General features: G+C 41.6%; 1 protein-coding gene across 4 annotated transcripts in view; it reads left to right on the top strand.

Moving 5' to 3' along the window:
• Positions 1–4350: 4350 nt before the first annotated feature.
• LOC139542891 (poly(rC)-binding protein 4-like) overlaps positions 4351–26057 on the top strand; it is a 59029-nt gene continuing 37322 nt past the window's right edge. For 2 of the 4 annotated variants that reach the window (XM_071348844.1, XM_071348841.1), the window contains exons 1-2: positions 4469–4705; positions 24716–24910. In XM_071348844.1, coding sequence (XP_071204945.1) covers positions 24803–24910 — 108 coding nt within the window. In that variant the 5' untranslated portion in view covers positions 4469–4705; positions 24716–24802. The other 2 variants (XM_071348843.1, XM_071348842.1) reach the window with 2 other exon arrangements.

Below are 26057 nucleotides of genomic sequence, written 5' to 3'. Positions count from 1 at the left end.
CACACACACACACACACACACACAGACACACACACACACACACACACACACACACACACACACACACACACACACACACACACACACACACACACACACACACACACACACACACAAATTTCAAAATAAGTTATCAGAACGAGTAATGTCATAGTCTGGTGTGTATATACAGTACCAGTCAAAAGTTTGGACACACCTACTCATTCAAAGGTTTTCTTTAATTTTACTATTTTCTACATTGTAGAATAATAGTGAAGATATTACAATTATGAAATAACAATATGGAATAATGTAGTAACCAAAAAAGTGTTAAGAAAATCAAAATATATTTTAGATTTGAGATTATTCAAAGTAGCCACCCTTTGCCTTGATGACAGCTTTGCACACTCTTGGCATTCTCTCAACCAGCTTCATGAGATAGTCATCTGGAATGCATTTCAATTAACAGGTGTACCTTGTTAAAAGTTCATTTGTGGAATTTCTTTCCTTATTCCGCTTGAACCAATCAGTTGTGTTGTGACAAGGTAGGGGTGGTATACAGAAGATAGCCCTATTTGATAAAAGACAAAGTCCATTTTATTCCAAGATCAGCTCAAATGAGCAAAGCGAAACGACAGTTCATCAATAGTTTTAAGACATGAAGGTCAATCAATCCGGATAATTTCAAGAACTTTGAAAGTTTCTTCAAGGGCAGTCGCAAAAACCCTCAAACACTATGATGAAACTGGCTCTCATGAGGACTGCCACAGGAAAGGAAGACTCGCCATCGATAAGAGACAATACTGTGCAGCTGTATTCATCGACCTGGCCAAGGCTTTCGACTCTGTCACTCACCACATTCTTATCGGCAGACTCAACAGCCTTGGTTTCTCAAAGGACTGCCTCGCCTAGTTCTCCAACTACTTCTCAGACAGAGTTCAGTATGTCAAGTCGGAGGCCTGTTGTCCGGACCTCTTGCAGTCTCTATGGGGGTGCAACAAGGTTCAATCCTCGGGCCGACTCTTTCCCTGTATACATCAATGATGTCGCTCTTGCTGCTGGTGATTCTCTGATCCACCTCTACGCAGACGACACCATTCTGTATACTTCTGGCCCTTCTTTGGACACTTTGATAACTAACCTCCAGACGAGCTTCAATGCCATACAACTCTCCTTCCGTGGCCTGCAACTGCTCTTAAATGCAAGTAAAAATAAATGCATGCTCTTCAACCGATCGCTGCCCACACCTGCTCGCCCGTCCATCATCACTACTCTGGACGGTTCTAACTTAGAATATGTGGACAACTACAAATACCTAGGTGTCTGGTTAGACTGTAAGCTCTCCTTCCAGACTCACATTAAGCATCTCCAATCCAAAATTAAATCTAGAATCGGCATCCTATTTCGCAACAAAGCATCCTTCACTCATGCTGCCAAACATACCCTCGTAAAACTGACTATCCTACCAATCCTTGACTTTGGTGATGTAATTTTCAAAATAGCCTCCAACACTACTCAGCAAATTGGATGCAGTCGATCACAGTGCCATCCATTTAGTCACCAAAGCCCCATATACTACCCACCACTGAGACCTGTATGCTCTCGTTGGCTGGCCCTCGCTTCATATTCGTCGCCAAACCCACTGGCTCCAGGTCATCTATAAGTCTTTGCTAGGTAATCTCAGCTCACTGGTCACCATAGCAGCACCCACCCGTAGCATGCGCTCCAGCAGGTATATTTCACTGGTCACCCCCCAAGGCCAATTCCTCCTTCGGCCACCTTTCCTTCCAGTTCTCTGCTGCCATGACTGGAACGAACTGCAAAAATCACTGAAGCTGGAGACTCATATCTCCCTCACTAGCTTTAAGCACCAGCTGTCAGAGCAGCTCAAAGATCACTGCACCTGTACATAGCCCATCTGTAAATAGCCCATCCAACTATCTCATCCCCATACTGTTATTTATTTTGCTCCTTTGCACCCCAGTATCTCTAATTGCACACTCATCTTCTGCACATCTATCATCCCAGTGTTTAATTGCTATATTGTAATTATTTTGCCACTATGGCCTATTTATTGCCTTACCTCCCTTATCCTACCTCATTTGCACACACTGTATATAGACTTATCTATTGTATTATTGACTGTACGTTTGTTTATTCCATGTGTAACTCTGTGCTGTTGTTTGTGTCGCACTGCTTCGCTTTATCTTGGCCAGGTCGCAGTTGTAAATGAGAACTTGCTCTCAACTAGCCTAACTGGTTAAATAAAGGTGAAATTAAAAAAATAAAAGAGTTACCTCTGCTGCAGAGGATAAGTTCATTAGAGTTACCAGCCTCAGAAATTGCAGCACAAATAAATGCTTTACAGAGTTCAAGTAGAGACACATCTAAACATCAACTGTACAGAAGAGACTGCGTGAATCAGGCGTTCATGGTTGAATTGCTGCAAAGAAACCACTACTAAAGGACACCAATAAGAAGAAAAGACTTGTTTGGGCCAAGAAACAGGAGCAATGGACATTAGACTGGTGGAAATCTGTCCTTTTGTCTGATGAGTCCAAATGTGAGATTTTTGGTGGTGCTTTGCTGGTGACACTGTCTGTTATTTATTTAGAATTCAAGGCACACTTAACCAGCATGGCTACCACAGCATTCTGCAACGATACGCCATCCCATCTGGTTTATGCTTAGTGGGACTATAATTTGTTTTTCAACAAGACAATGACCCAACACACCTCCAGGCTGTGTAAGGGCTATTTGACGAACAAGGAGAGTAATGAAGTGCTGCATCAGATGACCTGGCCTCCACATTCACCCGACCTCAACCCAATTGAGATGGTTTGGGATGAGTGGGACCGCAGAGTGAAGGAAAACCAGCCAACAAGTGCTCAGCGTAAGTAGGAACTCCTTCAAGACTGGCAAAGGGTGGCTACTTTGAAGAATCTCAGATATTGTCAGTGAATGCGCTACTGGTGTTGAAGTCAGGTGCAGGAGAGCAGAGAGATGTGATCAGGCGCACACTTTATTCGGCAGAAGCAAACAACAGACGGACGCAACAGTGTCCAAAAAACCTCCAACCAAAGGCAAAAGTGCAAAGCGCGACAATGTCACAAATAAGCAAGAAATGTTTAACAATTAAACATACTCCGGGTTGAAACATAGTACCCGGGGAAAAACCAGCTAGGTGCATCAATACAAAACACGTAACAAAACAATCCCACACAAAGACATGGGGGGAACAGAGGAATATATATATGCAGTTGATTAGGGAATGTACACCAGGTGTGCGGGAAACAAGACAAAACAAATGGAACAATGAAAAATGGAGCGGCGATGGCTAGAAGGCCGGTGACGTCGACCGCCGAACGCCGCCCGAACAAGGAGGGAAGCCGACTTCGGCGGAAGTCCTGACAGATATAAAATATATTTTGATTTTTTAAAACACTTTTTTGGTTACTACATGATTCTATTTGTGTTATTTCATAGTTTTGATTTATTCACTATTATTCTACACTGTAGAAAATAGCTTAAAACAAATTTAAACCCTTGAATATATATTTCTGTATTTATTTATTTTGGACTCTGATGTTGCTTGTTCTGATATTTCTTAATTTCTTAATTTTATTTTGGGGATTTGTGTGTATTGCTTTGTATTGCTAACGTTACTTGATAGGTATGTTTCACTGTTGGAGCAAGAAACATAAGCATTTAGCTGGACCTGCGATAGATAACATCTGCAAAATATGTGTACACGATCAATACAATTTTATTTGATATGAAATCACATTCCACAGAGTTAAACATCATTATACAACATCATTCAAGTCCATATCATATAGTAACTCTCTAACTTGATCCATAGCAAATTAAGAATGTGCAATGAAATGTTATTGTATTAGCAGAATAAAAAGTTACAGTGCAATCTGCGTGGACATTTTTCAAAACAATAGCTGAGACATTCACTAGATGGCAGTATATGAGGGCAAATAGTATGATAGCACAGTCATAATTCTGGACCGCACACAACAGACCTCCACAACCCTTTTACTATTTTTAACTTCGCCAAAGCTTTTTTACATCAACAGAATGCAAGCCATCAAGTAAGCCTTGTGAACTGATGGGCACTGGTCCCAATTTCCACGGCCTTAATTAACATACAGTATGAATCATTATTTCCCAGGAGCTATATGAAGCTATTCAAAGGTGACAGTTATTGTCATTTATGACCAGGCACATTTTAAAAGTCATCCTATTCAACATGCGAGTCAATTAGGGTCCCATCAATCGAAAAGCCTGATTGGTCATGCGACGCACAGCGGGAAGCGTGAGATGTCGCCGAATTTATGCAGGGGTCCCATGGGATAGCCATCACACAGGCTCCGGGGACAGATCACCAGCGGAGTCAGGAGTGGTTAGATAGTTGGGCAGAGTCTTTTACCCAGAGTGCACTGTAGGGTACACACTGAAACCTTCACCTTGGTAAGCATAGCGGTCCGGAAGGGTAGTCTGTCATTCGTTTTGAGCCGCATGCATCACGCACCATCGAGCCGTCCCACTCTCCACGCACAGGCGCCTTGTACTCAGTCCTGTTTTATTCTTTCAGCGTGATACAGGGAGGAGAATCCGTATCAGCACACTGTGGAATCTAATGTGGATGCAAAACTCGGATTTTAAAGATTCATGGGGATACTTTAGAGGAAATCTTGACGACCCTACATGTTATCAGGTAAGATACGATTTTTGTATTATTGATTCAAGCGGCCACTTGTTATTTTTCTGGTGAATGTGCAGTGATTTGTTCAACTTCAAACACCTCTCATGTAATGTCTTGCTGTGTCTTCCTATTCTCAAATGCTGAACCATTTAAAATAGTGATTGAAAACTCCCTTGGGGTGTATATTGGACCATTCATGTAGCCTATGCCTATGCTTACCACATAATATATTAAATAAATCACAGAACACCTTTCTTTGTCTGACTATCATGGTATTTTTATATTTATTTTTATAGTCTAGCATAAATGTGGTCGAGGCATTTTTAGACATTAAAATTACACCTTTTTTTTTATTGTTTCTAAGATAAAAATGTGTTGCATACACACAGTATTCAAAGAAACCTGAAATGGTTGTTGCTATGTAAAGACACTGCTTTTGGGCTGAACTCCACGACACATGCTGCAATCCCGACAGATGCGTTCGATGAACAACAGTAGGCTAGTTTATTGGGATTGAGGAGACAATTGGCCCCTTGTTAATAGACGTCTTTATGATAATGAAAGATGACCCAGCTGCCTGGGCCAGTTCAGGCTACACAAAGATTGGTCTCTGGCTGGACTGAAAGAATCATGAGTTGACCCAAATGTATAGTGAAGTGCGCCAAGAAAAACTCTACTTCAGATTCCACCATCAGAATTTGATTTTGGCACATATGTATTTATATACTGAACAAAAAGATAAACGCAACATGTAAAGTGTTCGTCCTATATTTCATGAGCTGAAATGAAACATCCCATAAATTTTCCATATGCACAAAAATATTATTTCTCTCAAATTTAGTGGACAAATTTGTTTACATCCCTGTTAGTGAGCATTTCTCCTTTGCCAAGATAATCCATCCACCTGACATGTGTGGCATATCAAGAAGCTGATTAAACAGCATGATCATTACACAGGTGCATCTTGTGCTGCGGACAATAAAAGGCCACTCTAAAATGTGCAGTTTTGTCACACAATAAAATGCCACAAGTTTTGAGGAAGCTTGCAGTTGGCATGCTGACTGCAGGAATGTCCACCAGAGCTGGTGCCAGAGAATTGAATGTTAATTTCTCTACTATAAGCCGCCTCCAACGTTGTTTTAGAGAATTTGTCAGTATGTCCAACCGGCCTCACAACAGTAGACCACGTATAAACACACCAGCCCAGGACCTCCACATCTGGCTTCTTCACCTGCAGGATTGTCTGAGACCAGCCACCTGGACAGCTGATGGAACTGAGGAGTATTTCTGTCTGTAATAAAAATAAAAATAAATCTGATTGGCTGGGCCTGGCTCCCCAGTGGGTGGGCCTTGTTTCCAAGTGGGTGGGCCTATGCCTTCCCAGGCCACTCATAGCTGTGCCCGTTTCCAGTCATATAACATCCATAGATTAGGGCCTAATTTATTTATTTCAATTGACTGATTTCCTTACATGAACTGTAACTCAGTAAAATCATTGATATTGTTGCATGTTACGTTTATAAAGTACCAGTCAAAAGTTTGGACACACCTACTCATTCTATGGGTTTTCTTTAGTTTGACTATTTTCTACATTGTAGAATAAATGTGAATAATAGTGAAGTGTGAAGAAATCAAATAATAGTGAAGACATCAAAACTATGAAATAACATGGAATCATGTAGTAACCAAAAAAGTGTTAAACAAATCAAAATGTATTTTATATTTGAGATTCTTCAGTCGCCACCCTTTGCCTTGATGACAGCTTTGCACACTCTTGGCATTCTCCTAAGCAGAGAGAGAATGGCAAGAGTTTTTTGTATAGCCTAACTAGGTACAACTAGGGGTAACAAACAGGGTTATTGTGTACAGAACAAGCTACCAAAAACACTTATCATTTGACTCATGCAATTGTTTTATACCAAGTATATATTTTAATCAGCAATTGTGATGTAGTGGATTCTCTGAAATACACAGGACAGTATTGTTACATTGTGGTGTGTGTCGACCATCATTTGTTTCATTGCGCTGTAGACTCACTGTTCCTCAACCTTCTTCAACCTTTTTCCATTTAGGAGAATTGTAATCCAGCAGAAGCTTTACAGTGAACAGTCACAGTCAGGCGTGTACAAAATCCCTAGTTAGATTTGAAAATGTTTTAGTGATATTTGAGCATTCACTTATATTTATAATCTGGCCTTTGTTAAAATGCTGCAATGCTGCTACCAATATCAAAAATCAGCTTGACGTTGGCATTAGAGGTTTGGATCTCATACTGAAGCTGCTCACAAACAGGATATTTAATACTGTTCAAAGTCCTCTAAAATGTTGATGATTTATTTTTCTATGATATTCTGTGTGTGTTTACCAGATGTATCAAGGACGTCCACACCTAGTAAGTTAGGCCAATCATAGCACAAAAGGAACCATTGGATTTCAGTGAGTCAATCACCATGGACTTTCAAGGACAATAAGGTCAATGAAATAACATCCACATGTGGATCGTCTGATTAGAGAAAGCTTGGTACAAACCAACACTTCCTGGTGCAATTGGAGATGAACAGAGCTTCCTGTATTCTGTTTTTGTGTCTGTTTTCAGCTTGGTAAATCCTACACTGCTGGAAACCTGTATGACGAGAGACATAAATCATGCATATCAATGATCCTATATCAGTCATCTGGATTACCTTCCTCTATCTATCTTATCTCATCTTTCTGCAAGCTGAGTTTTTAACATGATCTTATTCTACCAGGAGATCTCTTGAGGTTTAGATCCTCATTTTTGAGAGTGACCTGGTATTAATGCATGCTTATATAGTGTGCCAACACTGAAAACACAGTATTAGCTCCTGATTTAAATAATTCTCTGTCAGGGATGTTTGTTCATTGAGGGAATATGAGGATAGGATAGAATACCCCCATAGAGATACGTGAGCCAGACTCTCCCTGGCAGATCGTGAGGATCAATAAAGGACAGAACTGTGTGTGTGTGTCTGTGTACGTGCATGCGTGCGTGTGTTTGTTTGTGAGTGGGAGGGAGGGAGAGAGAAAGACAGAGAGAAGGATAATGTTTTCCGTGCCTGTATGTCTGTCTGTCTGTTTCTGAAAGAGAGAGAGACGGAGGCTCACTACTCACTCAGAGAGGGAGAGAGACCATCAGGCATGGCTGACGCTCTCAGTCTGAATGTAATTCCTTAATGCACTCCAAAAATCAAAGATCTAATAAGGAGTGGAAGGGCCTCTTCAATAATGAATCCCAAGCAGCATCTCTGCAGCAGCAGCAGAGGAAGGGCTGAGGGTTGAGAGGACTCATAAATAACAGACTCTAGGCCTGACACATGCTTCTCCAAAGGCTGGGAATTGCTAATACCCTTCCTCATTTACAACCAGGCCCTGCCTGCACCGTCCGGGAGAAAAAGTACTGTCCTAGTAAATGGGAATGAAGTCATCAAGGTCTCTGTAATGCTATATAGTACAGTAGACAGTAGCTCTGCTTAATTATCGTAAGCTGCAGACCATGGCCATCTGTATGGTGACTGGTTAAAGACATGCTCCGGTGCTTTGGTGACTAAGAAAGTACTTTTTAAACCTCCCGCTTTGGGCTGGATGTGTCAATGTGTAGTTCATACATGGATAATCTTTGAGAAGAATTACTGTTTTACCTCAATAAGACACGAAATCCCTAGTTTTAAAGAGACTGTTTTCTTCCAGAGAATCTCTTTAATAGTGTTTCAGAAAAGGAGGAGAAGGGATGTGTAGGTCTTGAGGGGATTTGTTTTTAAGGATGCAGGCTTATTAGGTGAAAGGGATACAAGCTAAACTGAGTCATACAGATTTTATTCAAAGATTAAATTTAAGCAATAAGGCACGAAGGGGTGTGGTATATGCCAATATACCACGGCTAATGACTGTTCTTTTTGCACGACGCAACGCGGACTGCCTGGATACAGCCCTTAGCCATGGTATATTGGCCATATACCACAAACCCCTGAGGTGCCTTATTGCTATTATAAACTGGTTACCAACGTAATTAGAACAGTAAAAATAAATGTTTTGTCATACCCGTGGCATACGGTCTGATATACAACAGCTGTCAGCCAATCAGCATTCAGGGCTCGAACCACCCAGTTTATAATCAATTGTATTTTATTGTTCTAGCCCTCATTATGTCCAGATTGTTGACTTGTATTAAAATATAAAGGTTCGACCCTGTTGACGTGACAGCAGAACATTAATAGTTACAGTCAGTTATGTTCAGTCTTGTATTATTTGTTGTCACAGGGGTTTTCATATTACACATATTTTTTTCTCTGTGTATTTGAGGCAAAAACCCTTGTAGCAATTAACCTGTATTTACAGTAAGTCCATTAACCTGTGTTTGTTAGTGTGGAACACAATATTAGGAAGATGTTCTTAATGTTGTGTATACTAGGTGTAGACTCCAATTCCTCCCACACACACGGCATCGTCAATGGAAATAGATTTTGTGTTGCAAGTACTGCTTTCTTTATCACATATTTTGACAAGATGTGTGAGCCTTGTTTAAGAGCTCCACTATGAAATACTACCGATTCACAATGCATTGATATGTGAACTGTTTGTCATAAGGCTTGAGCAGTGCACAATAAAGGCAACTAAATGTTTAGACCATCTTGTTTGGCTATGAGGAGTTAGTCTTTGCGAAATGCAACGTGATAGTCTTGCTCCCTTCACTATCCCAGGTATGAACCCGAATAGCTGACATAGCCGATGGGAGTTTCCCATGACAACACTTTCCTGTATTTAATGTGTCTCTGCTAGGCTCCTCACCCTGCACAGCCAAACCCCATCACTCCTCTGTAGATGCACTAATGGCTCAATTCAATCTAACCTGCTCTGCGGTATTTACAGAGTAGTTCTTTGGTCAAATAAATCACAGATTGTTTTACTACTACTACTTGTGATAATAATAATAATTAAGTGGGTGCGTATATTTGTCCTATTTCCCACGTGTAGAAATATTTATTATACGCACATGTGAATTGGAAATGTGTTTTTTGCATATCCAACTCCTCATGAGACTCTCGGTGAGGTTACGGCCATGGTCGTCTACTGCTGCTGCTACTATTACTACTGCTGCTAATACTACTACTGCTGCTGCTAATACTACTACTACTACTACTACTGCTGCTGCTGCTGCTAATACTACTACTGCTGCTGCTAATACTACTACTGCTGCTGCTAATACTACTACTACTACTACTACTACTACTACTGCTGCTAATACTACTACTACTGCTGCTAATACTACTACTACTGCTGCTAATACTACTACTACTACTACTACTGCTGCTGCTAATACTACTACTGCTGCTGCTAATACTACTACTACTGCTGCTAATACTACTACTGCTGCTGCTAATACTACTACTACTGCTGCTGCTAATACTACTACTACTGCTGCTAATACTACTACTGCTGCTGCTAATACTACTACTGCTGCTAATACTACTACTGCTGCTAATACTACTACTACTGCTGCTAATACTACTACTACTACTACTACTACTACTGCTGCTAATACTACTACTACTGCTGCTAATACTACTACTACTACTACTACTACTACTGCTGCTGCTGCTAATACTACTACTGCTGCTGCTAATACTACTACTGCTGCTAATACTACTACTACTACTACTACTACTACTACTACTACTACTGCTGCTAATACTACTACTACTGCTACTAATACTACTACTACTACTACTACTACTACTACTGCTACTGCTAATACTACTACTACTGCTGCTAATACTACTACTACTGCTGCTAATACTACTACTGCTGCTGCTAATACTACTACTGCTGCTAATACTACTACTGCTGCTAATACTACTACTACTGCTGCTAATACTACTACTACTACTACTACTACTGCTGCTAATACTACTACTACTGCTGCTAATACTACTACTACTACTACTACTACTACTGCTGCTGCTGCTAATACTACTACTGCTGCTGCTAATACTAATACTGCTGCTAATACTACTACTACTACTACTACTACTACTACTACTGCTGCTAATACTACTACTACTGCTGCTAATACTACTACTACTACTACTACTACTACTGCTACTGCTAATACTACTACTGCTGCTGCTAATACTACTACTGCTGCTAATACTACTACTGCTGCTGCTAATACTACTACTACTGCTGCTAATACTACTGCTGCTGCTGCTGCTAATACTACTACTACTGCTGCTAATACTACTACTACTGCTGCTAATACTACTACTACTGCTGCTAATACTACTACTACTGCTGCTAATACTACTACTGCTGCTAATACTACTACTGCTGCTGCTAATACTACTACTACTACTACTACTACTACTGCTACTGCTAATACTACTACTGCTGCTGCTAATACTACTACTGCTGCTAATACTACTACTGCTGCTGCTAATACTACTACTACTGCTGCTAATACTACTGCTGCTGCTGCTGCTAATACTACTACTACTGCTGCTAATACTACTACTACTGCTGCTAATACTACTACTACTGCTGCTAATACTACTACTACTGCTGCTAATACTACTACTACTGCTGCTAATACTACTACTACTACTACTACTACTACTGCTGCTGCTAATACTACTACTACTGCTAATACTACTACTGCTGCTGCTAATACTACTACTACTGCTGCTAATACTACTACTACTGCTGCTAATACTACTACTACTACTACTACTACTACTGCTGCTGCTAATACTACTACTACTGCTGCTAATACTACTACTACTGCTGCTAATACTACTACTACTGCTGCTGCTACTATTACTACTGCTGCTAATACTACTACTGCTGCTGCTAATACTACTACTACTGCTGCTAATACTACTACTACTGCTGCTAATACTACTACTACTACTACTACTACTACTGCTGCTGCTAATACTACTACTACTGCTGCTAATACTACTACTACTGCTGCTAATACTACTACTACTACTACTACTGCTGCTGCTAATACTACTACTACTGCTGCTAATACTACTACTGCTGCTGCTAATACTATTACTGCTGCTGCTAATACTACTACTACTGCTGCTAATACTACTACTGCTGCTGCTAATACTACTACTACTGCTGCTAATACTACTACTACTGCTGCTAATACTACTACTGCTGCTGCTAATACTACTACTACTACTGCTGCTAATACTACTACTGCTGCTGCTAATACTACTACTACTGCTGCTGCTACTAATACTGCTGCTAATACTACTACTACTGCTGCTAATACTACTACTGCTGCTAATACTATTACTACTGCTGCTAATACTACTACTGCTGCTGCTAATACTACTACTACTGCTGCTAATACTACTACTACTGCTGCTGCTACTACTACTGCTGCTAATACTACTACTACTGCTGCTAATACTACTACTGCTGCTAATACTACTACTGCTGCTGCTAATACTACTACTGCTGCTAATACTACTACTGCTGCTACTATTACTACTGCTGCTGCTAATACTACTACTGCTGCTAATACTACTACTGCTGCTGCTAATACTACTACTGCTGCTAATACTACTACTGCTGCTACTATTACTACTGCTGCTGCTAATACTACTACTGCTGCTACTATTACTACTGCTGCTGCTAATACTACTACTGCTGCTACTATTACTACTGCTGCTAATACTACTACTGCTGCTGCTAATACTACTACTGCTGCTAATACTACTACTGCTGCTACTATTACTACGGCTGCTACTACTACTACTACTGCTGCTAATACTACTACTGCTGCTACTATTACTACTGCTGCTGCTGGTAATACTACTACTGCTGCTGCTAATACTACTACTACTACTACTACTACTACTGCTGCTAATACTACTACTGCTGCTGCTAATACTACTACTACTACTACTACTGCTGCTGCTAATACTACTACTGCTGCTAATACTACTACTGCTGCTACTATTACTACTGCTGCTAATACTACTACTGCTGCTGCTAATACTACTCCTGCTGCTGCTAATACTACTACTGCTGCTGCTAATACTACTACTGCTGCTGCTAATACTACTACTGCTGCTGCTAATACTACTACTACTACTACTACTGCTGCTAATACTACTACTGCTGCTGCTAATACTACTACTACTACTACTACTACTACTGCTGCTGCTGCTGCTAATACTACTACTACTGCTGCTAATACTACTACTACTACTATTACTACTACTGCTGCTGCTACTATTACTACTGCTGCTAATACTACTACTGCTGCTGCTAATACTACTACTACTACTACTACTGCTAATACTACTACTGCTACTGCTAATACTACTACTGTTGCTAATTCTACTACTACTGCTGCTAATACTACTACTACTGCTGCTAATACTACTACTGCTGTTGCTAATACTACTACTACTACTACTACTACTACTACTACTACTACTACTGCTAATACTACTACTGCTACTGCTAATACTACTACTGTTGCTAATTCTACTACTACTGCTGCTAATACTACTACTACTGCTGTTAATACTACTACTGCTGCTGCTACTACTACTACTAATACTAATACTACTGCTGCTGCTACTACTACTGCTGCTAATACTACTACTGCTGCTAATACTACTACTGCTGCTAATACTACTACTGCTGCTAATTCTACTACTGCTGCTGCTACTGCTGCTGCTACTACTACTGCTGCTGCTACTGCTGCTGCTACTACTACTACTACTGCTGCTGCTAATACTACTACTGCTGCTGCTACTACTACTACTGCTGCTAATACTACTACTGCTGCTAATACTACTACTGCTGCTAATACTACTACTGCTGCTGCTACTGCTGCTGCTACTACTACTGCTGCTGCTACTGTTGCTGCTGCTACTACTACTACTGCTGCTACTGCTGCTACTACTACTACTTCTACTACTGCTTCTACTACTACTTCTACTACTACTACTGCTACTTAAGTTGAATTAAATTCCAACTTAATGATTGAATTCCAATACCATGAGGATGGTTTATACAGGGCAGTATTTTACAATTTTAAATTAGTCAGCAGACACTATTATGTAGACGGACTTACAAGCAGTGCATAGGCCCACAGTGAGGGGGCTGAACTGCTACAATACACACCACAGCACTTCAAAAGTAAGTGATGGGGATGGAGTAGTGTGTATATATGAAGGGCATGAGTCTTAGTGGCAGTAATCCGCTTTTCTCTGTGGAGACAGTCTACAAGGCAGTGAAGGTTTCTCTTTCAACCGGCTATCTCCATCAGCGCGTGTTTTTGCATCGGCGGGTGGGGTGGAGCTTTTTATCTCCCCCCCATCCTCAGCTGCTGAGCGCCTGAAATATTTAACATGGACTGCACTATTTTTGGATTTGTGCTCCGTTTGTTTTGAAGCTTATGTAATAATAACCCGTTGTGTTTCATCCCACCGCAAATGGTGGTTTTTGGTGTACGTATGCCATTCTCAGACAAACACTTGCTTGGCAAACTGAGGCAAAGTGTGTTTTACCAATGAGGGGTGTAATGCCAGTGTCAATATGATGCAAGGTTACTTTGAATGAGGGCAGAGGTTTAGAATGTACAGTATGTGGCGCCGAATGCCATTCCATTCTATTTAATGTGAAGGTATTTTAGTATTGTTTGGCCTTTTACAAAGTAAGTTGATCTCTCGCTGGCTGTTTTGGGCCTCTCTGGGCAAATTGTTGTGTTACATTTCAGAACAACATATACGCTGAAAGCTATCTCTCAAATTAAATCAAAGTTCTGAAGCATATGTTCTAGGTCTACTGTGCTGGAAAAGTCAGTCCAGACTGAAAGTCCATCTAACGATCAGTTAATCTATTCATACTTCACAGTTCAAGCTTCTCATATTCTTGACTTCTTTTTTTCTGGAAACTATTGATCTGCCTCTCTGTCTCTGTGTATGTCTCTCCCTGTCTCTGTGTCTCCTCCCCTCTGTCTCGCTCTCTCTATATATCTCTCTGTCTCACTCTCTTTCTCTCGTTCTCTTTGTCTCTCTCTCGTTCTCTTTCTCTCTCTCTCTCTCTCTCTCTCTCTCTCTCTCTCTCTCTCTCTCTCTCTCTTCTCTCTCCTCTCCTGACTGCTCTCCAGTGAGATGTCAGATTCTCTGACTCATGCTCTGGATCGGAGGATGGGAGGAAGTAGGAAGGGAGGAGGGAAGAAAGGATGAAAGAGCAGATGAAGAGGGGGAATGTCATTTTGAAGAAATAGAGAATGGCCTTCGTCCAGTGGGATAAATGCTTGAGTTAATACCTTGCCAAAGTGTATTCAGTACGATGCCAAAGTGTATTCAGAAATATGTATGGTGCAAACAAAAGCCCTCTAATAGGAGATGTGCCATTGGAAGTGAAGGCTAGCGTTGAACTATTGATTAGTAGATAGGAACCCGTTTTCCCAAATCAGAATCCGGCTGTATCAGCATTTCTTTTTTAAACCAGTTAAGGATTACCCTATTTTTTAAGCCATCCGAAGTGATCTCTGATTCTCAAAAGATGAGTTTGCATTAGAGCAGAACTGAAGCATGCTAGATGACTACAGTATAGAGATCATCTGCACTGCCACTGCTGTCCCCACTACAACCAAAGCCAGCATAATTGCAGCCTCTGACACTGTGTTGCTGTGTGTCTGGAACAAGCAGCCACTCAGAGCTAAGGGCTGACAACACAGAAACGTGGCCTCTCTAATGATCAATAGCTATCTGGATGTTTGCCTTCTGTTGTTCTCTTCTCTCATGCTTTAATGAGAGGAACTATGGTTTCCTTAATATTGCCATCGGACACGCCATGAAAGCAAATACCTTACGAGTGACGTCATCACGTGATCACCGGAGACGTTTGATATTGTGAATGTCAACCAGACAGTTAATTGCTAGCAAATGACGAATCCGTTTCACATGCATGAGCTAGCATGGATTAAGGGCTGACAGGACTGCACCAGACTGACAACCAGAGACAACTGTCATTTTATGTAATGACATAGTGTCATACTGACTTTATGGCATCAGTTGTCAACCCAACTCACTAATAATACTTATCAAGCTCAAACAAACCCTTCTAATGATAGTGTCAAAGGGGTGTCACTCTCTCCTCTCCAGCTTCATCTCATCTGATGTGTTTCTAAGGAGATGATGTCTTTCAAAAGAGTGGAGATGGATTGATATCTCTACCAGTTGCCATAATGCATCCTTTCCCCTCATTGATTCCCTGCGCTCTTAGAAAAAAGGGGTCCAAAAGGGTTCTTCGGCTGTCCCCGTAGGAGAACCCTTTTTGGTTCCAGGTTGGACTCTTTTGGGTTTATTGTAGAACCCTCTGTGGAAAGGGTTCTACATGGAACCCAAAAGGGTTCTACCTGGAACCAAAGGGGGTTCTTCAAAGGGTTCTCCTACAGGGACAGCCGATAGATAGCACCTTTTTATCAATCCCATATCCCCTGTTGATTCTGCTACAGGAGAACATGTTCACCGACTTCACTTGCCTGAGAATGAACTCAGATGACATGTTAAATATACTGCTTCAGTAAGAGCACACAGTGAGCTAAGGATCATATGGCTAAGGTGGCCAGCCAGCAGTGTACCAGGGCAGGGCTGCTGGACTCCTCTCTGCGCCAGTAAACTGGCTAAAGTAGGAGACAGTCAGGGGTCTTGTAACCCTCTCTAGGGGTCTGGGTTTGGCTGGGCAGGCAGACACAGTTCCAGATTAATTCTGGATCTGATACAGAGGGAAGGATGGAAGGAGGAAGTCCCCCCTGTGCCGAGGCTTGACCCCTCCAGTTAGAAGTGACAGAGACTCTGAGAGATAAAACAGGGGTCTAAGTGACAGAGAAGGAGACAGAGACGCTGAGAGATCTAACACTGGTCTTTAATTTCAAGCCTCTTGTTTCTTTGCAGCCTCGTGTCTCTCTATCTCGCTCGCTCTCTTTCTCTCTCTCCCCCCTCTGTGGAGAGAAAGTCAAAAGCAGCCATGCTCAAGTAACCTTTTCATCCTTGAGGGTGAACTGAATGTCTCTAATGTCTTTAAGTTTAGAACTCAACTAAGTGTTTATTTCTAGAGTATAGACTTATATTCCACTTTGCTGAAAAAGCTTCACAGTTTTCATAGGGGCTAACAGTATATTGGTAATACTAAGCAAACTTAAATAACTACTAGCCCCTTCCTGCAGTCAAATGACATAGTGGCCTCATGGGTGGAACGTTATTAATGTTATTTGCCAGCAGCATACCATCCTGCATCCCACTGCTGGCTTGCTGTTGCTGTTGAAGCTAAGCAGGGTTGGTCCTGGTTGGTCCCTAGGTGGGGGACCAGATGCTGCTAGAAGTGGTGTTGGGGGGCCAGTTGGAGGCAATGCCCCAGGGCAGTGATTGGGGACATTGCTCTGTGTAGAGTGCCGTCTTTCGGATGAGATGTTAAACGGTTGTCCTGACTCTCTGTGGTCACTAAAGATCCCATGGCACTTATTGTAAGAGTAGGGGTGTTAACCCCGGTGTGTGGGATAAATTCCCAATCTGACCTTCATACCATCATGGCCACCTAATCATCCCCAGCTTCCAATTGGTTCATTCATCTCCCCTGTAACTATTCCCCAGTTGTTGCTTTAAATGAGAATGTGTTCTTATCAACTTACCTGGTAAAAAAATCTAGTTATATATAATCATATTTTTCATAATTAATGAACATTATTTATTTATTTTAATGCCAAAAATCCGGTGATTCTATGTCAAACTATTTTGTTATATTTCAATCTTCTGTGATGTATATAAAGTGTAATATTTGCATGCAAACTCAAAATTGAATACATTTCAATTATATGTCTGACATGGTACAGGAGTGTTCTTCTTTTAAGCCCATAACCATGTGTGTGAGCTGTATACTTTTGTTTCAAAGTATATTTGTTTAAGACTACTTGGAGCACACATCAAAGATGTGACAGATAAAAGCAGCTGTCCTGCCATCCCTCGACACTGTATGACCCTGATTTAGCCCACTGCAGTAAAAGGTTAAAAGAGACTGGCCTCAGTTTTACATACGCATTCGATTTGACCCATTCCAGCCGGTTGCTTAAGTACGTATTCCTCCAATTATTCTGAATATGTCTGGGCATGGCCCTGACATCGCTAAAGGCTGTGTACAGCTGCAGCTACAGACATGCTGCTGACACAGAAAATATCAAATAAGGTTTGGTTCTGTGAAATAGGTTATTTTGACTTGTGTTTACCAAATGGTGGATCAGGATCTGGACAACCTGTTGGGTTGTAGCCAAAGACTGGGTTGTACCTTTAAGGTTCAATTCCATCACTTTCATTGTGTACCTATGGTACCCAATTGTACCTATGAAAATATAGCCAAAAACAACATCAAATCATCACCATCCTCACTTTGTGTGGCGGATTATCTGTTCCAAATGTCAACCCTGTCTGAATGAACTCTCCCCTTTTATCGTTAGGCTTTTGATTACCCCGTCTCTCCTTCATAATTAGAGCCTTTACCCTTTCCCTCATGTTTGGACCCTACTGCAACACAAAGACAGGCCGGGCATTTTGATGAGTATGAATGATGTCAGAGGAAATGGAAGAAGCGTGTTCCCTATAGACCTCATTAGAGTTTGGAGTGGACGAGTGGTGCCATTAGAACCTAAGTGTCTGTCTGACCACTGTTGTTTGCTGAAGAGAAGCTGGTTGGGTTGGGTACTCTGCTCTCTCTATAAAATAGGGAGGCGAATACTTTTCTGTTGGTTAATGTGGTGCCGAGGTCTCTCTGACCCTCGGAAATAGCGTTGGCAGTACTACATAATTTAAGACATGAATTATGAATATAATTAATGTTCTTGCTCTAACAATGGCAATGTTTATTTTATTTAATTTTTTTACATTAACTCACTAGTTGTGCTTTTATTCAGTAATTCATCTTCAGGTTCTGGATTAATTCTGTCAATTCAGTTAACTCTAGAGGTTAATTGAAATTGGGTTATTTTCAATTAATCCCTTGAAATGACTGAAATGGGATTGAAATAGAATTGATCCCTTCCAGCCCTAGTGTTGCTTATCTGCAGTACTAAAGGCATTATGGCAGTTGCTGTGGCCCCTAGATGACTTTTTCCCTTCTAACATCTCAACAGCTGAGGACCTTGTGATCAAAGCCTATCCTCTCCCTTATTAAAAGTGGACACCCTCTCCCTTTGTGTGTTTGTGCGTGTGGTGGTGGTGCGGGTGTGTTATCATGTACAGTTGAAGTCGGAAGTTTACATACACTTAGCTTGGAGTGATTAAAACTCGTTTTTCAACCACTCCACACATTTCTTGTTAACAAACAATAGTTTTGGCAGGTTGGTTAGGACATTATTTCACTGTATCTAAATTCCAGTGGGTCAGAAGTTTACATACACTAAGTTGACTGTGCCTTTAAACAGCTTGGCAAATTCCAGAAAATTATGTCATGGCTTTAGAAGCTTCTGATAGGGTCAATTGGAGGTGTACCTGTGGATGTATTTCAAGGCCTACCTTCAAACTCAGTGCCTCTTTGCTTGACATCATGGGAAAATCTAAAGAATCAGCCAAGACCTCAGAAAAAAAATTGTAGACCTCCACAAGTCTGGTTCATCCTTGGGGTGAACCAGACTGAAGGTACCACGTTCATCTGTACAAACAATAGTACGCAAGAATAAACACCATGGGACCACGCATCCGTCATACCGCTCAGGAAGGAGACGCGTTCCGTATCCTAGAGATGAACGTACTTTGGTGTGAAAAGTGCAAATCAATCCCAGAACAACAGCAAAGGACCCTGTGAAGATGCTGGAGGAAATGGGTACAAAAGTATCTATATATCTCAAAAGTACACAAGTATCTCAAAAGTAAAACTAGTCAGTAAATCTAGTCCTATATCGACAACGAAGATGCTACTGCTCCAAAACCACCATAAAAAGCCAGACTATGGTTTGCAACTGCACATGGGGACAAAGATCGTACTTTTTGGAGAAATGTCCTCTGGTCTGATGAAACAAAAATAGAACTGTTTGGCCATAATGACCATCGTTATGTTTGGAGGAAAAAGGGTGAGGCTTGCAAGCCAAAGAACACCATCCCAACCGTGAAGCACGGGGGTGGCAGCATCATGTTGTGGGGGTGCTTTGCTGCAGGAGGGACTGGTGCACTTCACAAAATAGAGGGCATCATGAGGGAGGAAAAGTATGTGGATATATTGAAGCAACATCTCAAGACTTCAGTCAGGAAGTTAAAGCTTGGTCGTAAATGGGTCTTCCCAATGGACAATGACCCCAAGCATACTTCCAAAGTTGTGGCAAAATGGCTTAAGGACAACAAAAGGTATTGGAGTGGCCATCACAAAGCCCTGACCTCAGTCCCATAGAAAATGTGTGGGCAGAACTGAAAAAGCGTGTGTGAGCAAGGAGGCCTACAAACCTGACTCAGTTACACCAGCTCTGTCAGGAGGAATGGGCCAAAATTCACCCAACTTATTGTGGAAAGCTTGTGGAAGGCTACCCAAAACGTTTGACCCAAGTTGAACAATTTAAAGGCAATGCTACCAAATACTAATTGAGTGTATGTAAACTTCTGACCTACTGGGAATGTGATGAAAGAAATAAAAGCTGAAATAAATCCTTCTCTCTACTATTATTCTGACATTTTACATTCTTAAAATGAAGTGGTGATCCTAACTGACCTAAGACAGGGAATTTTTACTCGGATTAAATGTCAGGAATTGTGAAAAATTGAGTTTAAATGTATTTGGCTAAGGTGTATGTAAACTTCCGACTTCAACTGTATGTGTGGGTGTGTACGCGTGTGGTGTGTGTGAACAGTGAAGTGGTCTACCTTGTGCCCTCTGCCCTTACACAACTCGTGTATGCAAGTTGACACCCTTTCCCCTCCGTGTGTTTAAGAGGGAAACCCTATCTTATCCCTCTGGATACCCTATACCCCTCACCCTTTATATGTACAGTATGCAGAGGGAACCCTGTTTCTTTTCTCTCCATGGTGATGAGGTATGTCACCATTCCTTACCCCCTCTGTTCCCCCTCTGTTCCCCTTGGCCTAGGCCCAGATCCAGAGCCATGCCCAAGCCTGCTGTTCTGTCGCTGTGTTAGTGCCATCCTAGTCTCAGAACTGGTGTCCAATCGGTGAGACAAGTGGGCCAAACACCATTCTTTTCATCTTCAGCAGTCTCTCAGGACACTCCTGGAAACACAGACAGAGAGAAAACAATCACTGTCGAGGGATGGCAGGACAGCTGCTTTTATCTGTCACGTCTTTGATGTGCGCTCCAAGAAAGGAGAGAAGAAAAAACAATTCAACAAAGACATTTTTTACTTTTTGTTAAAGGGGCCTAAAAATGAGTAGTTATACTTGTTAGTGTAATAACCAAGAGGAAAGTAACATTTATTTTTGGGGTTCTTGGAATGTGTTTATGATATTATTACTTTTTACATTTTTTGTGAATATTGAGATCCTCCCAAGTAATGAATCACAATTGAACCAATCATCAGACTGTCCAATTAGACAGAGCAACAGTACTGTGTGAGGTTCAACGAACATACAGAGAGACAGACCTACAGGACTGTGTAGCTGCTGTCCACCCTTCCTCTGCCTTGTCCTCACCCTGCAGTGCAGTCTGGTACCTCTCTAATTCCCCTGCCCTGAGTTCTGAGTAGAACTGAGTTTTAATTTAGAACAGAGGGGCTTTGTTCATTCTGGAACACTGGTGCTTGGGATTCTGAGAATGGGTTAGTTCAGAGGCTCATCACACCGCCCCCTCGCCTCACAGACATAGCACGTGCCTTGTTATCAGCCCAGAGAGCAGCACATAATGATCCCTCCAATCATTAACTCCTAATGCAATAAAGCGCTAACATTTTAGCCGTGCCCTACAGCATAATGAAGTTAGCGCGCCGTTACGTAAATGTGTGTGTCATGATAATCAGATGTGTTTTGGAGCATGATGCATGCAGGAGTAAACTCTGCATTTCGTCTCTTTCAAAGATAAGAGAGGGAATGTTTGTTTTTCAGTTCATCTGTAGTCAGCCCTTGGGCCACTATTTTGTGTAACATCTTGGAGATAATTGTGTGAGGCTTTAATATAAAGGAGTAAATTAGCCTAGATAATGTTGTCAAGTCAATCCATTGTGTCTCTTTAAAAGCAGATGAAGTTGTTTCTAGCCCAGTTCATACCTTATCACCGCCACTCTGCTTTGCTCTCTGGCCGTTGCTGACAGGCCAGCATTGCAAGGCTGTGCCGTGGTAATTAATCAGACACCACAGGCTTAGGCAAGTAGCAGCCAAGCTAACACATGATAGTCAGAGAGGGATGGCATGTTAGGTTTAAAGAGCCTCTGCATGCATACTGTACATAAATAAACAGATAGCTAGCAGCCTTGGCTATTAAACCTGTCTAGAAGGGGCCTCTGAGGAATAGCATTTTGTCAAACAGCAGACTCCCTTTGATTAACCATGATCTCCACACATATGACATACTCTAACCTGCCTGCACAAAAACAACATGGACACTTACAAAAATTCACACCCACATGCCACCCTAAAACAGTTTGAAAAATGTATGAAGAGATGTGAAGAGGCAGGTTAATAAACAAGGAACCTGCTTGAAGCCGGAGGGAGCGATTGTGTTTCTCAGTGATGTCTTCATCAGTAGGCCAAGCAGCAGCATACCGGGTATTGAAGGCTAGGTGGAATGCACTTGGCTGACGGTCAGCAGCGTTCCTATTAAAACAAGTGGCCTTGAACAAACAGGGACGATGGGATATGCGAGCCACTCTACAGGGGACAAGTGCAGAATAGAATCCATATGCAGCGACTGCATCGTCAGCTGGACTGCTCTGACTTACTCAAAAAACATCATAGAAATTAGATGTATCATTATTAGTGTTAGTGCAGAGGGCTGGGGCTATGTGTGTGTGCATGTGGACTGCAGTACAGTGCCAGAGTTTGCGTCGATTCTAATTCATTTCAGGAAATGAATGCAATTTCATACATCACTTGAAAATACCAATAGAAAAAACATGGGCAATTTCCATTTACTACTTCCTGAAATGGCTGTGTCTGGAATGGCATTGAGTGAATGAATCTGTAGAATAACTGATGAAGATGATTTGTCAAAATCACCCAAATATTATGTGGTAATTTTGCAGCTCTTCATTTGCTCTTAGGGATTGTGCGCTTAGTTTGATTACTTCTACTGGTGCAGCAGCCAGCTATTTATATAACCAACCCTGTACTTACTCTGTCTGAGCTGACAACAGTCAGAATCCACCATAAATCAAGAGGAAACATAAATATCTCCATAAGCTAATTATACACCCTGTGTGCCTAGACTGCTGAGCACCCAGGTGACTCACAATATGTCACAAGAACTGACATGCACGCAGTGTACCCAGTAGTGCACTGTCATACTGGATTCAGTGGAAAGGCGTCTCATTGGTTACTGATGTGGTGAACATGTTCAAATCTCTGCACCATCCATCTTACCCGTTTCTTTCTCACTGGTGCTGAAGCTTATCTATTTCTGTGTACAACAGCCTAGTCTTCACATTGTTGGAGCACATCACAGCACAGTTTTTTAATAAGCTGAAGAACTGAAACAACTGCAAGCTGTAATCTAATTAAATGCACTTTTTGAAACCAAAGTGCTATTGTAACCTACAATTAAAACGTTTGAAAGGAACAATTGTCGCATAACCCATGTACGCAAGGAAACCAGGCCATTTTGTGCTGTCATTCTCCAACCTCTCTGATTATAGGGAAGTCGGCTGCCAGTTAATCAAGGGCCAGTCAGTCTCATCCTGTACTCACTAACACCCACTCGTTGTCTATTAGGGCCCAATCTCCCCGCTAGCCAGAGTGGCCTGGAACCCTGCAGCTGACAGCAGCACTGCTGGGAGTCAATAGCCGGCTCACACATTATTTCTTCATCATTCTGACTTACATGCTGACTAGATTAATCCACAGATAAAAGGGTAAACAGAGTTAGTTTCTAGCAGACTTCAGGCTTCTTCTTCTTTGGACTTTATATGGCGGTTGGCAACCAACTTTAAGGTGCGTTAGCACCAACAACTGGACTGGAGTGTGGACCTCAGTTAATCTTTCAATCACCCACTTGGGTATATGCTCCTAAAAACCAATGAGGAGATGGCACATGGTTATATGCTCCTAAAAACCAATGAGGAGATGGGAGAGGCGGGACTTGCAGTGCGTCAAGCGTCACAAATAGATCCAAGTTCTATTTTAGCGCCTGGCTACGCAGATGCTCATTGACGCGGCGAGCAGTGTGGGTGCAATGATTGAATAACATGTATGTGTAAATGTATTTTGCAACGTGTCGTGAGCAGTGTGGTCAGAATGTTAGTTATGGATGACCACCAATTTACAATTACCTCAGAAGGATGGGGCATTGCTGCTTCATTATCAGTGGGTTGAGATATATTTCTTTAATGTGCACATTGATGGGCAAACCTTACATTCAACAGGATATTGTGAACTTGTTTGAGCTTTATGCTGTCCTCAATGCCCTGTTCAATTAGTTCATAATGGTAACCTTAGAGATAGACATCAGTCTGCATACTAGACTCACTTTCTGTGAAGCCCACAATGCAGGTGTTCAGTGGGTTAGACCTTGAACAGCTACAGAAAGCACAATGGTCATGGAGAAGGACTCACTGAGAGTGACTGATTTGAATTTAACAATTTCTGTTTCAAGCATCCTGCATTGTGAGATTGAGATGTGATGGTGGCTCTGTCTTGTCATGCAAACAGGAGATTTTATCCATTGACTTCCTATTGCAAAGTGACATTCTAGTTGATATCACATCATTAAGATGTTGAGGTAAAACATCACAACAAATGAGTAAGAGTGTTTGTATTGAAATCTAGTTGTATTGTTACCAAACAGATATCAAGTCTAACGAATGGCATTTCCTTTACTTTGTCTCAGCAGAGCTTTGAAGGACTGGGGAGTGACAGAGAAGAGAGAGAGCAGCAGTCTTCATCTGACAGCGTGACCATTGGATGAGCCTTGTTCATGCGTCTCCCTGTGTGCAACTCCCACATCACTATGAACTGTGAGCAGGACTTCGGAGACGGGGGCCTGGGTGTGACCCTTACACTCCGACTGCTCATGCACGGCAAGGTACAGTTTGAGTGGATGGTAATAACTGTGAATATATAAGAGTAATTGTATGGGAATAACTGGGAATATATAAGAGTAATTGTATGGGAATAACTGTAGGTATATAGGAATGAATGCTTAGGGATTAGTTAAAGTTTTCGGATTCAAATGTTGGATTTTAAGAATATAATTTTGGAATATGATTTCCCTCCTGACTCGTGCTCCTGCTGTTCTTTGTAGAATGTAAATAATATACAGTTGAAGTCAGAAGTTTACATACACTTAGGTTGGAGTCATTAAAACTAGTTTTTCAACCACTCCACAAATTTCTTGTTAACAAATTATAGTTTTCAAGTCGGTTAGGACATCTACTTTGTGCATGACACAAGTCATTTTTCCAACAATTGTTTAAAGACAGATTATTTAACTTATAATTCACTGTATCACAATTCCAGTGGGTCAGAAGTTTACATACATCAAGTTGACTGTGCCTTTAAACAGCTTGGAAAATTCCAGAAAATTATGTCATAGCTTTAGAAGCTTCTGATAGGCTAATTGACATCATTTGAGTCAATTGGAGGTGTACCTGTGGATGAATTTCAAGGCCTACCTTCAAACTCAGTGCCTCTTTGCTTGACATCATGGGAAAATCTGGTTCATCCTTGGGGTGAACCAGACTGAAGGTACCACGTTCATCTGTACAAACAATAGTACGCAAGAATAAACACCATGGGACCACGCAGTCATCATACCGCTCAGGAAGGAGACGCGTTCTGTCTCCTAGAGATGAACGTACTTTGGTGCGAAAAGTGCATATCAATCCCAGAACAACAGCAAAGGACCTTGTGAAGATGCTGGAGGAAACAGGTACAAAAGTATCTATAGCCACAGTAAAACAAGTCCTATATCGACACAACCTGAAAGGCCGCTCAGCAAGGAAGAAGCCACTGCTCCAAAACCACCATAAAAAGCCAGACTGTGGTTTGCAACTGCACATGGGGACAAAGATCGTACTTTTTGGAGAAATGTCCTTTGGTCTGATGAAACAAAAATAGAACTGTTTGGCCATAATGACCATCGTTGTGTTTGGAGGAAAAAGGGGGAGGCTTGCAAGCCAAAGAACACCATCCCAACCGTGAAGCACGGGGGTGGCAGCATCATGTTGTGG

Source organism: Salvelinus alpinus, chromosome 17 (assembly GCF_045679555.1).
Source record: "Salvelinus alpinus chromosome 17, SLU_Salpinus.1, whole genome shotgun sequence".
Lineage (NCBI taxonomy): Eukaryota > Metazoa > Chordata > Actinopteri > Salmoniformes > Salmonidae > Salvelinus > Salvelinus alpinus.
The sequence above is the reverse complement of the archived record's forward strand: the minus strand, read 5'-3'. Positions and strand labels throughout refer to the sequence as shown.